Source organism: Tiliqua scincoides, chromosome 8 (assembly GCF_035046505.1).
Source record: "Tiliqua scincoides isolate rTilSci1 chromosome 8, rTilSci1.hap2, whole genome shotgun sequence".
Taxonomy (NCBI): Eukaryota; Metazoa; Chordata; class Lepidosauria; order Squamata; family Scincidae; genus Tiliqua; species Tiliqua scincoides.
The window spans coordinates 4,269,851-4,285,648 of NC_089828.1; the positions used below are offsets into that span (position 1 = coordinate 4,269,851).

The 15,798-nt window shown below is 44.8% G+C and overlaps 1 protein-coding gene across 2 annotated transcripts in view; it reads right to left on the reverse strand.

Annotated features, from left to right (window-relative positions):
- Nucleotides 1–14,616, reverse strand: part of LRRC28 (leucine rich repeat containing 28) — a 57,429-nt gene extending 42,813 nt beyond the window's left edge. For both annotated transcript variants that reach the window (XM_066636298.1, XM_066636297.1), the window contains exons 1-5: nt 14,406–14,616; nt 11,260–11,486; nt 5,933–5,973; nt 3,284–3,321; nt 1,579–1,716 (exon numbers count right to left, since the gene is read on the reverse strand). In XM_066636298.1, coding sequence (XP_066492395.1) covers nt 1,579–1,716; nt 3,284–3,321; nt 5,933–5,973; nt 11,260–11,451 — 409 coding nt within the window. In that variant the 5' untranslated portion in view covers nt 11,452–11,486; nt 14,406–14,616. The remainder of the gene's footprint in view (nt 1–1,578; nt 1,717–3,283; nt 3,322–5,932; nt 5,974–11,259; nt 11,487–14,405) is intronic.
- Between the last annotated feature and the right edge of the window lie 1,182 nt (nt 14,617–15,798).

A 15,798-nucleotide genomic window follows, 5' to 3' on the forward strand; every position in this document is an offset into this window, starting at 1 on the left:
AGATCAGCCGAGTCAATTTCCTAGCCAAAATGGGAGATTATCAGAGGCTGGGGAAGATTAATACAACTGTGAAATGCAATACTGACAGCACTTGGGGAAAAGCAAAGATTTGGTTAGAGCTTCTTAGACAAGCTGACTCTGCACCAGCATCTCCATATACATGGGACCTTTGCTAGATCCTCTGATGGTTAACAACTGGGGATATTTTTAGCACTAAGGAACATTCAGAAACCTAAAGCTTTGAACACACAGGAGGAAGAGGTTTAATGCCCCATATTTCATATAGATGGAGGAGGAAATAAATGCAGCTTCCTCATATGATAATGGCCATTTCCTCAGCTGTTTAATGGGTATGCAGTTCAAAAATGTAGCAGACATGTAGTCCATCATTCTGTAATGTAAATTATCCTTTTTGAAGTCTTCTTTCTTTTGGAATCTGTTGAAGTCATGTGTTAAAAGTTCTGCTGGAAAAAAGTCAGCTTTTCTTTGAACAAACTTTGCTTTCACACTGTGGGAGCACAGGGTAAGTTATTTTAAGAGGTTCGTGGATATCCAGACATTTTCTCTTCTGAATTAGGTATTTCTGAAGGCATCAATGACACTTTTGTCAGCATTCAGTGAAGTCATAACACGTTTCCAGATTTGTGGAATTTGCACAATTTTATACATCTTTAATTACAAACTTCCACCACTTTTTGCTTTCTGCATTATAGAGAAAAAGTTAATAGAATTGGTCAGTTCAGTTTCTGAACTTCATACAGAGCTGCCATATCTTTATAAAAGATGCAGGACATAATGAGCATTTTTTAATGTAGTTAACAAGCACACAAGAGGTTCACTGTTGATCAGGAAAAAGGTTTGGCATGCTCACTGATCAACAGCAGGTAGTGAGCTTCCTGAACATAAAAGCTATATTTTTGGCATTTAATTTTTTAAACCTATATTCATTTTGTACAGTGAGGGCCCTGGTCTCTGCCCCCTTAAGGGGCAGGGGCAGCCTAGAGGCAGGGGAAGGCTTACCCAAGCCTCCTGCAGCCTCCCTGGGGTGCGGGGAGCCCAGCGCAACTGCTGGCAGGGCTCCCCGCAGCAGGGAAAGTGGATGCGGAGTGATCGCGCTCCACTTCCGCTTTAGTGGGGGCGAGGTGCGATCACTCCGCATCCACTTTCCCTGCTGCGGGGAGCCCTGCCAGCAGTTGCGCTGGGCTCCCCACACCCCAGGGAGGCTGCAGGAGGCTTGGGTAAGTGCACCCAAGCCCCTGCAGCCCCCTGAGCAGCGCGATCCTGGGGATCGCGCCGCTGCCTTCCCCCCACCCCTGCTGCCTCCTCCCCCTGCCCCTGCAAAGACTTGCTGGCTCCCATAAACTCTCCCAGAGAGTTTGAGAACCACTGATCTTGTAGGTTAGAAAGCAATGAGCGAAATCACTATTATTTAAACAAGGGATATACCAAGAACAATAAAACCAGTCCTTGTCCAACATACCATAATTTATCTGCAGTTGGAACCGAAAACACATATAGCAGATCACTTAAAATAATCACACATTAGCTACACGTGCTGGAAGGTTCCTCACACCTTACCTGCCGGTAAGTATTTCAACTGATTATTAGCTAATCGAAGGTGACGCAAGGATCTCAGGCGTCCAATCTCGGGGCATACGATTTCAAGAGCATTGTCACTCAGGTCAAGAAACTGCAGCTTAACCAGGGAGCCAATAGCTTCAAGAATGAAAAAGCAAAGAACAAGAGGAATATTAGAAGTTTAAATAGGAAGAAGAGACAGTATACTTCCACAGTATTTCATTTCTATGTGCTAAAGAAATTGTGAAGTGTTAAAAACTTGGAAGCAGTCCTAGACTCAGCCCTGCTCCCGGGTGCCCAAGGTGATGGCTCTGGCCTGGGCAGTTTTGCTCAGCTTCTATTAGTGTGCAAGGCTTTCTCAGTCAGACCTGACTTCAGTTACTCATGTCTTGGCTACCTCTTGACTGGATTACTGTAACACGTTCTACTTGCGATTGCCCTTGAAGACCCTTCAGAAGCTCCAAATCATACAAAATGAGACCGCATGAATTTTAACACAGAAAAAATGTTACAATCACATTTTGCTTTGGTTGTTATGGCTACACTGATGGCCAGTTTGCTTCCTGGCACAATTCAAGGTGCTATTCATGACCTTTTAAGCCCTAAATGGCTTGGGACCACTAATCTGACAGACCAGATCCCTCATGAGTTTATCCATGCTCTGAAATCTCCTGCGGAGGCTCTTCTGTGTATTTTCACCCCCCTAAAATGCAGCTTGTGGAAACGTGCGGAAGGACCTTTTCTGTAGTAGCCCTTTTCATGTGGAACTCCTTCCTGTGGAGAGGCACATAGCTGCCTCTCTCCTGCAGTTTCGAAGGATGCCTAATGCATCTCTCCCAATGCACCTTTTCAGATTCAATTTAGTGTTAGGTTGGTCCCTTATATTTCAATTTCCTTAATTTTTACCTTGTTATAATTGATGTTATTGATTTTGTTAATATTACTTTTATGCTTGTAAATCATTTTGAATTTAAGAAAGGAAGAATAAAAATCTTATAAAATAAATAAAACCATCAGAGTCATAGTTGAGTGCGACTGCAGCTTGGACTTTGATAAGTACCTTAGTAGACTACAGATAAAGTGTGAGTGGGCTGAACATAGATAAGACATTCTGCTAGCCACTGTTCTCATCATTCTTCTGGTATCAGGTTTTTGCCTATGTACCCCATGCTACTCTGTTCAGAAGGCATGTTAAAACAGAAAAGGGCTATCACCTGCAAATTCAAATCAGTTTTGAGAGACCTATGTTTAAGTTGCAACTCAGTCACACAACCAGCTGGGTTGTATTGGTCAAGTTGTAGCTTTAACTTCCCATATGCAAAGTGAAGAGAAAAAACCTACTTATAAGGTTCATAGCACTTTATTTTGATTTCTATATTAAACTAAGCTCCAGGCAGGAAAAATGCTGAGTGTTGTAGAGACAATAAATGAAACAGGGACAGATGTGCTTTATAAATGATTCATTAGGTTTACAATCATCCATCAAGGCCAAGACAAACCCAGCGAATGGGCTAACCGCCTCACTTAAAGGTATTGTTTTACTGGCTTTCAACCTCTCTAATTATCAGCAATCCACACAATGTTTTTAAGCATATTGGTAAGTTCCAATATTTGTTTGGAGTGAGCCCCATGGGAATCCAAACCAAAATTCTTACTTTAATACTGGTAGATTCTGGAATTATTTGGAACTGAGTCAGGCACTTACCTTCAGGTACAACAACAATATTGTTTGAATGGAGATACCTGGGAGAAAAGAGCAAAAGATACCACCCATTACTCTAAAGAGGCAGCTAAAGCAGCCAGCTGGCAAAGTATTCATTCAAGAATATCAGAAACTTGAGCGAAAACAGGACTTTGTCCTTCATTTCCTTAAACATAATGCTTATATGGAAAAGCACAACAGACATTGCCATGAGCCTCTGTTCACTCTGCCCAAGACAGAGCTCATGCTTCCAATTCCTTCCTGAATCCAACTTCCCCTTCCGCAGTACACAGATTAGTTCTGTTGTTTAACATTTGCTAAACAGGGTGCTTAAAAAAAAATGACCTTATGTGGTCTCACTTATAAACACTTGAGAAATGACAATGAAGAAAAGGTGCAACACGCTCACTGGTTATTTCTCCGAAATTCACAGTGCTTTCAGGTAAATATATCTATCAACAAAATAATGTTGTTGTTTGCCTTAGGCAAACATCTTACCACATTACCCCCTTGTCCAAAACCAAGTCAAACCAGAGCACAGGCCTACAAAATTGCAGCAATACAAGAACTAAAGGAAGCAGCTTTCCAACTATCCTACAATAACATGATCACCCAAGATAAGGCTAAAATCTATTACAAGCCAAAAAAGGGCCTTGTGAGACAAAAAAAGGGCCTTGTTAGAAATGGGCTATGTCAGAAGGCCAGATGCAAGGGAGGGCACCAGGATGAGGTCTCTTGTTATCTGGTGTGCTCCCTGGGGCATTTGGTGGGCCGCTGTGAGATACAGGAAGCTGGACTAGATGGGCCTATGGCCTGATCCAGTGGGGCTGTTCTTATGTGAACATGGGATATGGCCAGAGCGCAAAACCTGCTCAAACCTTAAAGCTTTATGTCTTATGCTCCTGCCGTGTTCTTCGTTTTAATGTAATAGATAATAGTGTATATTGTGTTCTTTAAGATACCTAAGATATTTTGTGGAGAGGTTGAAAAGAGCCACATTTAATACATAAAACTACTGCTAACCAATTTATGTCAAAGTAGTAAAAGGATAGTAATCTAGATATGAAGATCTAAACTAAATGTTTTACACGTACTTTACAACACAATGCAAGCTTAGCTTGCTAAACACAATTTGAATGTAATTAGTTCTCCAATAACAGAACTATCAGTAAGTCCAACCCTTGCTGCTGTTGAGAATTTGTGAGCCCATTGTACAGTGAAGCAGAATTATAGCTACAGCAAGTCAAATTTCAACTCTATGGCTAGTTTTAGTTTTTTTTCCCCAACACTGGTCTTCAGTTAGATGCTACTATATGCAAAACATTAACTAAGTTATTGCTATTCTTTCTGCACGCACATATGCCAGTCTAGAAAAAAAAATACAAGAAAAAGCTCAAAGGGCACGACATAAATTTTTTTGTCTTAATTATTATAAATTAAACCAGAGTGGGCTTGTTCCAGAGCTTCTAAAAGTTACCCTCCCTGCAACCATAAATTTCAGGCAGGATTTTCGTGTGGTCTCATCAGATAATCTTTGGTAAGAGCCTGGTGGCAAAACACAAAGTGCATCACAAAAAGTCATACTTCAGCTTCATTATACAACAGAACTCACATCAGACAAGATGAGGCAAGACTGTTGCCTGAGCAAGCTACAGACTGTGGTGACCTGTAAAACTATTAACTGCACTGCAGATGCACCCAACAGTAAAGTTCTGCCCTACCACAGCCAAGCTGAAAGACCTCAAGGTTATGACCATGCCTCCTGGTAACCTGGAGCCGAGTCAAATAGCCTCAAATGCCATGTTACATGGCCCAAGCTATCCACAGCCATGACTATTACTGCATGGTGAGCATGACCTATGATCAACTGCAGCCCAGGATATGCTCCTCACAGCCATTTACATAACTGCAAAGCCACATCATTCCATCATGTTTTCAGGGATTGCTGAAGGGAAAAAAAAGTTGGCCCCATGGCTGAAAAATTTCTTCAATCTAGTGAGAAACACTCTTAGAGAGTTTGTTATACATATATCCACCAATGACTAAAAACCATTACAGCTACATAGAACCTCTGCACACAAAGTAATATACATTCCAGATACAACACAATCATAACTTGGAACACAAGATGGTGGTCACTTTCAAGCCACTTGCAAATTTCCTAGTTGCATCAGACTTTTACTTCCTTAACCTATACCTCCTTAACCTGTTTTTGCCTGTCCTCTCAGACAAAACCAAACCTGAAGAGCTAACAAATGCACACTTGGAACAGTATATTCCTTTACAAAGAAAAGATCCATGTATGTTATTCCAACTCAAACCAATAAAAGTTTACAGTTACCTGTGACTGAGTACGTTAGCAAGTCATCTGAGCAAAGAGACCTGACTACTGCATATGTACTGAAGTCACTAAGTATGTGACAGGGTCCAAGCCCCCATTTAGGTTGATAACCACAGGTGGTGAAATTAAGCCATGGAAAGGTACAGCCCTATGGACTGCAGTAAACCAAAGCAAACCAGTTATTTAGCAACAAGGGGAAAAAACCCAAACTAATCTTTATAATTTTTAAGACTTCAGTCTATAAGTTTCCACGTTTTGTTTTGAAGAAATATCTTGTGATCACTATAAGAAGCAAGGCAGCATATACTCACAGTTCCACAAGGTTCGGAAGCTTCTGGGCAAGGTTTTCTGGCTAAAAGAGAGAGAAAGTTGAAATTTTAATGTACTTTAAGAGAAGAATATATTATCTGTTTGTGAATACAAGCTTCTGAGGCTCTAGACCAGGGCACTCCAAACCCCAACCCGCAGGCCAGATCAGGGGTTTAGAAAAAGCCTCCCCCCCCATGAGCAGTGCTTACCATTCTGCATCCCTGTGCCCACATCAGCTTGAATGAAACACGGCACCGTGGCAGAACGGTAAGCACCCCTCAGAAAAGGGAGGGCTTTTTTGTGACATGGCGGTTTCCAGTTTAAAGGCCTCTGCTTTGATGCGTGGTCCAGAACCTCTGAAACTTGTAATCACAAACAGTTGAATTCCAACAACAAAAGCCTGAGTGCACGTTCAATATATAATTCACAAATCAGTTTTGATACTGTATCAAAAACTGTACAGTTTTGTACTGTAAGCAAACCTTTTTCACATCTCACATCTGGCATTGATAATATCATATGGCATAAAGCCTGGACATAACAAACTATAGTTGTCAATACCAGTATGGCAAGACAACTTGAAGGTATCAAAACAAGGAGACAGCACAGCTCCCAAGAAGGAGCTGAAAGCTCCGTAACAGCAACTATGATCCACGCTAACAAATCAAAATGCCAAAATTTTGGCATTATACCTTATAAGGCGCAGTGTTTTTCAAACTGTGGGTCAGGACGCACTATATGGGTCTCAAGCCAGTTTCAGGTGGGTCCCCATTCATTTCAATATTTTATTTTTAATATATTAGACTTTATGCTACCATGGTATGCAACTGCATTTGGGGAAATGTTACAGACCTGTACTTTGAACAAGTTACTATGTTTGATAGTAGATGGGACTTACTCCTGGGTAGGACCGCAGACTAGGATTGTTAAAAATTTTACTGCTTGATGATGTCACTTCCAGTCATGACATCACTTCTGGTGGGTCCTGACAAATTCCCATTCTAAAAAAGTGGGTCCCAGTGCTTAGTGTGTGAGAACTGTTGCCTTATAGTGTATCTCCAAATTCATCATGCATTGATAATACTGAGAGCCACACTGCATGATATTCTTTATCACACAAGACATCAGAAATGTCTGCTTAAAATTCAAGTAGCCCAACAATAACTTGTGACAGATAAATGCCTTTGATCAATACAGTTTAATCATATTGGTTACTTTAACGGCAGGTCACTTTGCTAACAATTTTCTATTACTATAATGCATTCTCCACAGAGCCAGAGACTATCTAAACAAGGCGATCTTCTGGCCCAGGCTCTCCAAACTTCAGCCCGCAGGCCAGATTCAGTATTCAGAGAAGGTCCCTCCTCCCTTACCGTTCTGCCATGGTGCCACACGCTATTCAATCAGCACAAGTCACAGAGACGCTCTGAGTGTTTGCTTCTGTTGCCCAGTGTTCCAGAATGTTGCGTCTCAGAATGTTCCTATATTTACACATGCTTGCCAACTACAGGAACTCAGCTGCTTGCAGGGCAATTAGCAGCTACCTTGCAAACTGCAGGAGCTGCTCTTTGCAGGGTAATTAGCAGCTACAGTACTGCATTTTTGAATAGCCTCAGGGTTTAAGGCAATTAGTTATCTAATCTTCACCCTTTGGTGACACACCAGTGGGTCCCGACTCACAGCGTCCCTATCACCTGTTCTGTTTGAAAAACACCCGGTGCTGTGGCAGAAAGGTAAGCTCCACTCAGACAGGAAGGAGTTCTCCAGTTTGGAGATCACTGTTCTACAGCAACCATTTACAAAGGATTGTGTTACAGCAGCCATGTCACACCATTTCCATGCGAAGCTTATGGTGTTAAGTTTTGCCTTACAAAATTCTGTAAGGAATCTACTTCTCAGACCAATTGATTGACTCCAGTAATAATTTGGTAACTAAATACTCTATTGGGGTGCTGAAGCTTTATTCCAAGACATTTGAAGGCCTGTTGGGAAAGAACAGCAAGACATCAGCAGCATAATTCATGCATTTCTCATGCCCCAATACCTATGCAACACACAGAAACTTTATCCAAGTAGCTGCCTTCATATAGCAAATAGCTCCTCCACAGTGACTCTGCATTATACTAAATTTAGCTTGGGTAGTTAGCTACTGCTAGGGCGGGTCAGATATGTTAGATCCTCATCTTAACAGTCAGAGTGGCCTTTTCAGCCAGATTATTTCCTCAGTGTTTTCAAACTAGTCCTACTTAATAGGTCACAAGCAGCTCTGAGCATAGCCAGGAGCACTGTTTTCAGTGAGAGGTTGTTCTGCTGCAGAAATCTGAGTTTTGGGTTCCACCTAGTGGGGAGTTTGTGCTAAACACACACTGATTTTATCCAAAATAGTTATGCAGTGTTGGAAACAAGGACATTCGATATCCTTGGGGCTGGGAATAAAATTTGAATAAATTTACATAAATTAATATATTAGAGATGGAACTTATATGAATGAATGAAGGTCTTGCAATAGCTCAAGGCCTATAAAAGACCTTGCACAAAGCAAGGCAGGTGTTTCCTCTGCTGTTGCTACTGCATCACAGACATCAAACAGCAAGCAGCCCTTGTCGCACAGCTCACACGAGAGGTCGAACAGTCTCCCTCTCACTGATAGCAGTTGCGTCAGGCCAGCATGGGCTCCAGCAAATCTCTGGAGCGCCAGAGGCTCATTGGAGACTTGGAGGCTCCCCGCAGGCCAGACTGGGAGTCTCTGAGGGCCGCAAGTGGCTCCCGGGCTGGGGTTTGGGCACCCCTGGCTAACACATGATACATTCACATAATCTAGTGATTCTCAAACATTCTAACACCGGAACCCACATTTTAGAATGAAAATCTGTCAGGACCCAACAGAAGTTATGTCATTAACTTGAGAAGTGAAATCATGACCAGAAGTGCTAGCTTCAATTTAGGCTTCAAACCTAAGCTGTAATCAGCCAAAGGGCCCACTGCACAGCACGCTCATTATGTTATTTTGCATAGCTTGGAATCCAAACATTCCAGTTGGGAAATCAAAGCAGAACACAGACCTGGATCCTTCTCCAACCACTTCAAACATGGTCCCCTTTCCAGCATCCCATCTCCCCACGTACTCAGGGCAAAGAACCATGCCTCTCCCACCAGGAGCCTGCCCTGCCCAGCAGCTCTGTGCTCTGTACCCTGCATGTTCAGCTCTGAGACAAAATGGCAGCTGAGCTAGGTACTATGTGACCCACCTGAAACTGGCTTGTGACACACCTAGTGGGTCTCAACCCACAGTTTGAGAAACACTGACATAATCTATTTAGCAAACAGAAGCATTTTATTCACTCATTCCGACACTGGCACTCTGACTGTAAACAAAAAATGTGTAAAGCTCACATTGGTGGCACTCTACTTAGGAAGATACAGAATATCCAATTCTGTTCTAACAGAGATTTCTTCACTTAATCTTCAGACGTGGAAACAGAACACAATATATTAGTATCTCTCTCTATTGGTATAAAAGATTATATTGTTATTGTATTGTACTGTAATAAAAGGTTTTTGTGTGTATAACCATTAAATGTTTACATTTCTACAACACTCATAACAAACTAGCGTCAAGTACTGGAAAAGAGACTGGACATCCCTGGTTAGAATCGCACTGCCACCACAAGCTTGCCAAGCAGTCTTTGCAGTCCCATTTGCCAAGCTTGTAGTATGGAGCCAAGACTGACCTATGTTACAAGATGGTTGAATGTGAAGCACTTGACAGTACACACTGTAAAGCACTATATAAATCAGGTATTAGAGGCACCTTATTGCTGCCAGGTTTGTCTCAGCTAAGGAAAGCACTTAGGAGGGTTTCCTCAATGACTTCAGGTGACAGACTGTCTAATATAGAAGAAGGTAGTCCCACAAATACCCCAGTTACTGCCAATTCGTAATTGAGAACACAAAGATTTTGGTCCAAGGTGGCTTTGTAGTATTAGGAAGGTTAGGAATTTGTCCATGTTCCATAAAATAAGGAAAGGCAGTAAATGTGCATGGCGAACAAGAGGAGGGCCACATGTAATATTCAACAATTACTGTATTCAAACTGTACAGACTGCCCTGATAAACTCAATGTTTTCTTTCATAATCAGCTGAATTTAGTTAAACAGCCAACTGTGGCACTGAACATACTGAGCTGAAGAGAGCAGGGAGCTCCCTTACTGAACTGAACTTTGCAAGTTCTTATTAGCACAAGTCCTCTCACAGGGGAGCAGAATACAATAGATCATTACAGTCTGCTCCCTGTCTCTTGAGAGAAACCCTCTCTGACAGAGGAATATTTAACCCAAACCTTAGATCAGCCCTGTGGTTTTGTCACAAAGAGTTGCAACAGCCCTTCAGAGAATGCAAGGAGGAAGTAAACTCATATAGTAGCTGCTCAAAGGCATACTGAGCTGGCCTTTCAAGGAGCAAGCTTCCAGTGAGGGAAGCTATCAGATTCAAACTACTCATATCAACAGACTGGACAGAACTTTTGACTGTGACTTTTTATAAGCAAGCAAACTTTGTAGCCTGCTTGGCCAGCTTTTTTCCAAAGAGACAGAACTGCTCTGGGGGGACACTTTACTGATTAGGAAGTCCTTGTGCATTATTTACTATTGGAGACACAGATGCATCCAGTATTGAAGGAAAGAGAATGATAAATTCTACCTAGCTCCTCTTTGACCCGCTTAAGTTTTACCTGTTCAACTGTAAAGGGCAGGGGACTGGCAGAGAGTCCAGGAAAATTTAGCCCTGCCCTGACAGAGAGACAAGCTTTAATGTCAATAATCCTACCATGATACCATACCGCAACATAACTGTAATGTGGGTTTGATGTGTTTAAAAGCCATTTATAACCTTTTTCCCCATTCTGGAATCTTTATTAGCAACATTTCCTTTCTAACAAGCTTCAGATCAACAGAATGAAGAGCACTGTGTACATGCATGCTTTTTGAAGTACATGATCAATATGCTTAGCTGTAGATTATATAAAAATGAAAGCCTGTTCACAACATGATTAAAACCTATTTGTGATCCCAAAAACAGAACTGAGGGATAGCGTATGGAGATTGTGTCAGGCTTGATTCAGTATCAGAAGTCACCAGAGGGAGAGAACAGATTTATCTAAATAGCGTCTCTAAGCACACTCCTATACTTTTTCTTATATAAGCGAGCAATTGCAGTTTACTCTTAAGGGTAAAGAGTACAGTACTACACACTAGGAAAACAACCTCCACACAAACCAGATTCATCACCATGATAAACATTTTGGTAGTTATAAAGTGAATAAAAATCATACCAAGGAGGTCAATGAATTTTTTTTCATATAAAGTCGCTCCAAGTACTGCAGACCTTCATCCTTCAACAATTCTAGAGGAAAATGACGAAGATTTCGGTAGTTTAAGAATAAGTTCTTGTGTCTTTCAAGCTTTGCCTCTGAGATAGTTTTACAAAGTTCCGACGCCATGGGAGATATCGTCTCAGCCACCATATTATAATTCTACATATTACGGAAGTCGATCATTTCTAGAAGGGGAAGCAGAGAGAAAAAATGTTTCAAGAACATTCTTAATTTGCTTTTCCTCACACACTGAAACACATTATCAATGGATGAACTGAAAATCTTCCTTCAGCTAAGGGTAGCTAGCTACATGGCTGACTAGTTAGAAAACACAGCAAGTTCAGGATATACTGCCTTTTCTAGCATAGCAATATCGTAATGAAGTCTCTGAACAGTGGGCAGTCCTTTTGCCATTCCTGTCCCCAACTGGACGGACAGTAGCAGGACACTGATTTAGTGGGCGCCAAGGAAGAACACGAAATCAGAATAAGAAACCAGTGGTGAAGAAGATGAAGAGAGCATGTTATCAAATGAGGTGGACTTAAGATCTTTTGTCACCCTACATGTGGGGTCATCTTGCCATCAGAGATTACTAAAGGCATATTTTCCTTTAACGTGGGGAACCAATCGTGCTGGAAGTAGTTCAAAAACAGAGGCTCATGTGTTGCTTCTAGAACTGCAGACTCTCTTTCTATATGTCCAAGGAGGGGCTACAGATCAGCAGAAAAGCACCTGCTCAGCAAGCAGAAAAGCCCAGGTTCAATCCCTTGCAACATCTCCAGATAGGGCAGATTTTTAAAAAATCCTACTGAATCTTTGCAGAGTTACTATCAATATTAACAATTCTGATGGCCTGACTCAGTATAAGGTTCCTTCCTATGTTCCAAACTAGTAGTAGATCCCCTTTCTTCATGCTCCTCCTCCCCCCTGCCATCCACTCTGGGCCATTATAGTAACCATTACCCATTGTTTGGTTTTATGCAACCTGCTCTGAGAGAATCATCAGCTGAAAGAGGAAGGTACAAATACTTTCAAACAGTGTTCTTCAACTTTGGGGCCAGGACTCCAAGAAGGTTGCGAAGCCTCAGTTGTGGGGTCTCGGCAACTTATGGGAATGAAAAAGGTTGAAGACCACTGATCTGGGATACCCCTGTATGCACCAGCTGTACCCCTGTAGGAACCAGGTACCTGTCCCAGTCCTGCTCAGATGCAACTGTGCTACAATAGCTTTCATTAGTGCAAGGCTTCATGGTAACTTTTTCTGCTCTCCCTAATAAGAATATCTGGTTACCATGAACAGTGCCGGGGGGGGGGGCATGACAGGGGTGGGGAGCACGTAGTGACAGAGATGGGGTAGGCAGAAAGGGTCCTGGGAGAGGGTGGGATTGACTGGACCAGCGGACACCCACTCAAAATGAGTATCCATTTTGAGTCAAAATGAGTACCCATTCAAAATGAGAATGAATGAATGAAGGTCTTGCAATAGCTCAAGGCCTACAAATGGCCTTGCACAAAGCAAGGCTGGCCTTTCCTTCGCTGCTGCTACTGCATCACAGATGTGAAAACAGCAAGCAGTGGAGAGAGCCCTCATCCCACAGCTCATGCAAGAGGTCAAACAGTCACCCTCAGGGTGAGAGTAGTTGTGTCCAGCCAGTGTGGGCTCCAGCAAATCTCTGGAGGGCCAGAGGCTCATTGGAGACTGAGGGCTCCCTGAGGGCCGCATTAGGAGTCCTCGAAGGCCACAAGTGGCCCCAGGGCCAGGGTTTGGGCACCCCTGGAATAGACAAAAGAAAATATTTCTTTTTCCAGTGTGTAGCTGGTCTGTGGAACTCCTTGCCACAAGACGTGGTGATGGCACCAGAAGACCTAGACGCCAAGGGGATTGGACAGACTTATGAAGAAAAAGTCCATCACAGGTTACAAGCCATGATGGGTATGTGCACCCATGGGTATGTGATGGGGATGGGTACCTCCTGGTTTTAGAGGTAGGTTGTCCCAGAATGCCAGGTGCAAGGGAGTGGCAACAGGATGCGAGTCTCTTGTTGTGTGCTCTCTGAGCCATGTGGTAGGCCATTGTGAGATACAGGGAGCTGGACTAGATGGGCCTATGGACTGATCCAACAAGGTTCTTCTTATGTTCTCATGCCATCACCACATCCTGTGGCAAGGTGTTCCACAGACAAAGTGTTTAGACGCCTTTAGAACCCCCTGTTGTTACTCCTGGTTGATATTTGCAATTAGCCTGTGGAACCTGCTGCCATAGGCCGTGGCGATGGCACCTGAAAGCTTAAACTCCTTTTGAACCCCCTGTTGATATCTGTAATTAGCCCACAGAACTCCCTTCCACAGAACATGGCAATGGCACCTTGTAAGCTCAGGTGCCTTTTGAGCCCCGATTTTACTCCCAGTCAAGACTTGTAATTAACCTGTGGAACTCCCTACCACCTGATTTGGCAATGACACCTGAAATCTTAGATGCCTTTTGAACCCCCTGTTGTTACTCATACTTGATATTTGTAATTAACCTCTGGAACTCCCTGCCACAGGAAAGCTTAGGCACCTTTTGAACCCCCTGCTGTTACTCCCGGCTGATATCTGTAATTAGCCCCTGGAACCCTCTGCCACAGGATGTGATGATGGCACCGGAAAGCTCAGATGCCTTTGTAACCCCCTGTTGTTGCTCATGGTTGAAATTTGTAATTAACCTGCAGAACTCCCTGCCACAGGAAAGCTCAGGCACCTTTGGATCCCCCTGTTGTTACTCCCAGACCACAAGTGCAATGAGCCTGTGGAACTCCCTGCCACAGGGCGTGGCGATGACACCTGAAGGCCTGGGCGCTTTCAAAGGGGCTTGGGCAGAGCGATGGGGAAAGCCCATCAGAGGCTACAAGGCGAGGCGGGTGCCTGTGCAGAGGCTGCCTGAGAGGGCCAGGCGGGGCTGGAGGCGGGGGAGCCTTCCAAGCAGGGCTGAGTTCCAAGGGAGGAGCACCCACGTGGGGGCAGAGGTTTCCATGGCAACGGAGCCTACACTCTAAGGGTGGAGGGAAGCCACCCTCCACCAGCCACCGCCTCAGGAAGGGAACGGGGGAACTCCAGCCACTCACCCGCTGGGAGGGGAGGGAGCCTCGCTCAGCGCCGCCGCAGGGCCAGCCGGAGATGGAAGCGGGGAGGGCAGTCCAACACCATCAACATCCGGTCCGCAGGTTGGTAAAGGAGGGCGCGGATTGGCTGGGAGTCTCCGGAACAGGCGGTGCCTTCCAGTTCGGTCCAAGACTCGCGAGAGCTCTTCGCAAAACACACCATAGAGAGGGAGCTGCCCAGAGCGGCTCCTGCTGGGAAAAAGAAGCAGGGACTTGTGGGGAGGACCCCTGCAGGATGGGGGCGGAACAGCAGCCTCTGGGGAGCCCCCAGGGAGGAGAGGCTGTGCTGCCCACACCTGCTGCTGGCACAGGATGGAGAGGCGCTCAGTGCAGGGAGGGCTGCTCCTCTCCCTCCCTAACAGCACCAGGGCCAGGGGACACCCAGAAACATTTCTGTACCCAGCAGCAATTGGTCTGCGGAACTCCTGGCCACAGGACGTGGTGCTGCCCTCTTCCTTGGATGACCCGTGGAACTCCTTGCCACAGGACTCAGCGATGGCCTCCAGTCGGGATGCCTTTAAAAGGGACTCGGACAGATTTCTGGAGGGAAAGCCCATCTCAGGCTACAAGCCGTGATGGGACTAGATGGGCCTTCACCCTTCTTTACCAAGCGCGGAATTGATCCGTGGCACTCCTTGCCACAGGACACAGTGACGGCATCCACCCTGGATGCCTTTAAAAGGGGCTCGGACAGATTTCTGGAGGAAAAATGCCCATCAAGGCTACAAGCCATGATGGGACTAGATGGACCCTTGGCCTGATCCAGCAGGGAGGGGACATTTTGGGGTGGGGAAGGGCAGAATAGAGGAGGATCAGGCTCCAGCATGCCCCAGGGCTCTTGTGCCCTTCCCCTGGCTAAGGAGAGTCGCCCTGCAATGTTATTTTATGGTAACCCAAGGAACAACATGGAGGCTCGGGATCCAGTGGAGCAAAGCTTCACCAGTCCTGCCCCGCTCCCTCCCCCTGCACACCTCCTCCCTGCCCTCTCCTGGCCCTCCCTTTGCCTCCCCTGCCCCAGAACACCTCCCCCCGCCTCCCCCCACACCCCACCTACCTCTCTGCTGCCCAATGGTCCACGCAACCCCCGAGTGGCGGAGCTCCAGTGTTCCACTGGCGCTAGTCCAGTGCTGGGCTAGCACCGGCGCTCCACTGGTGCTAAGGGTGGCAAACATGCCCTACAGCACATTTGCAACAGTGCACTCCAGCAATGAGCTGGCACGCACTGCATTGGATTGGGCCCTTATGGAAGAAAAGTCCATCCTAGGTAAATCATGATTCCCATTTGTAACCTCTGGGTTTTAGAGGTAGCCTGTCTCTGAATGCCAGGTGCAAGAGGGTGACCACAGGATACAGCTCT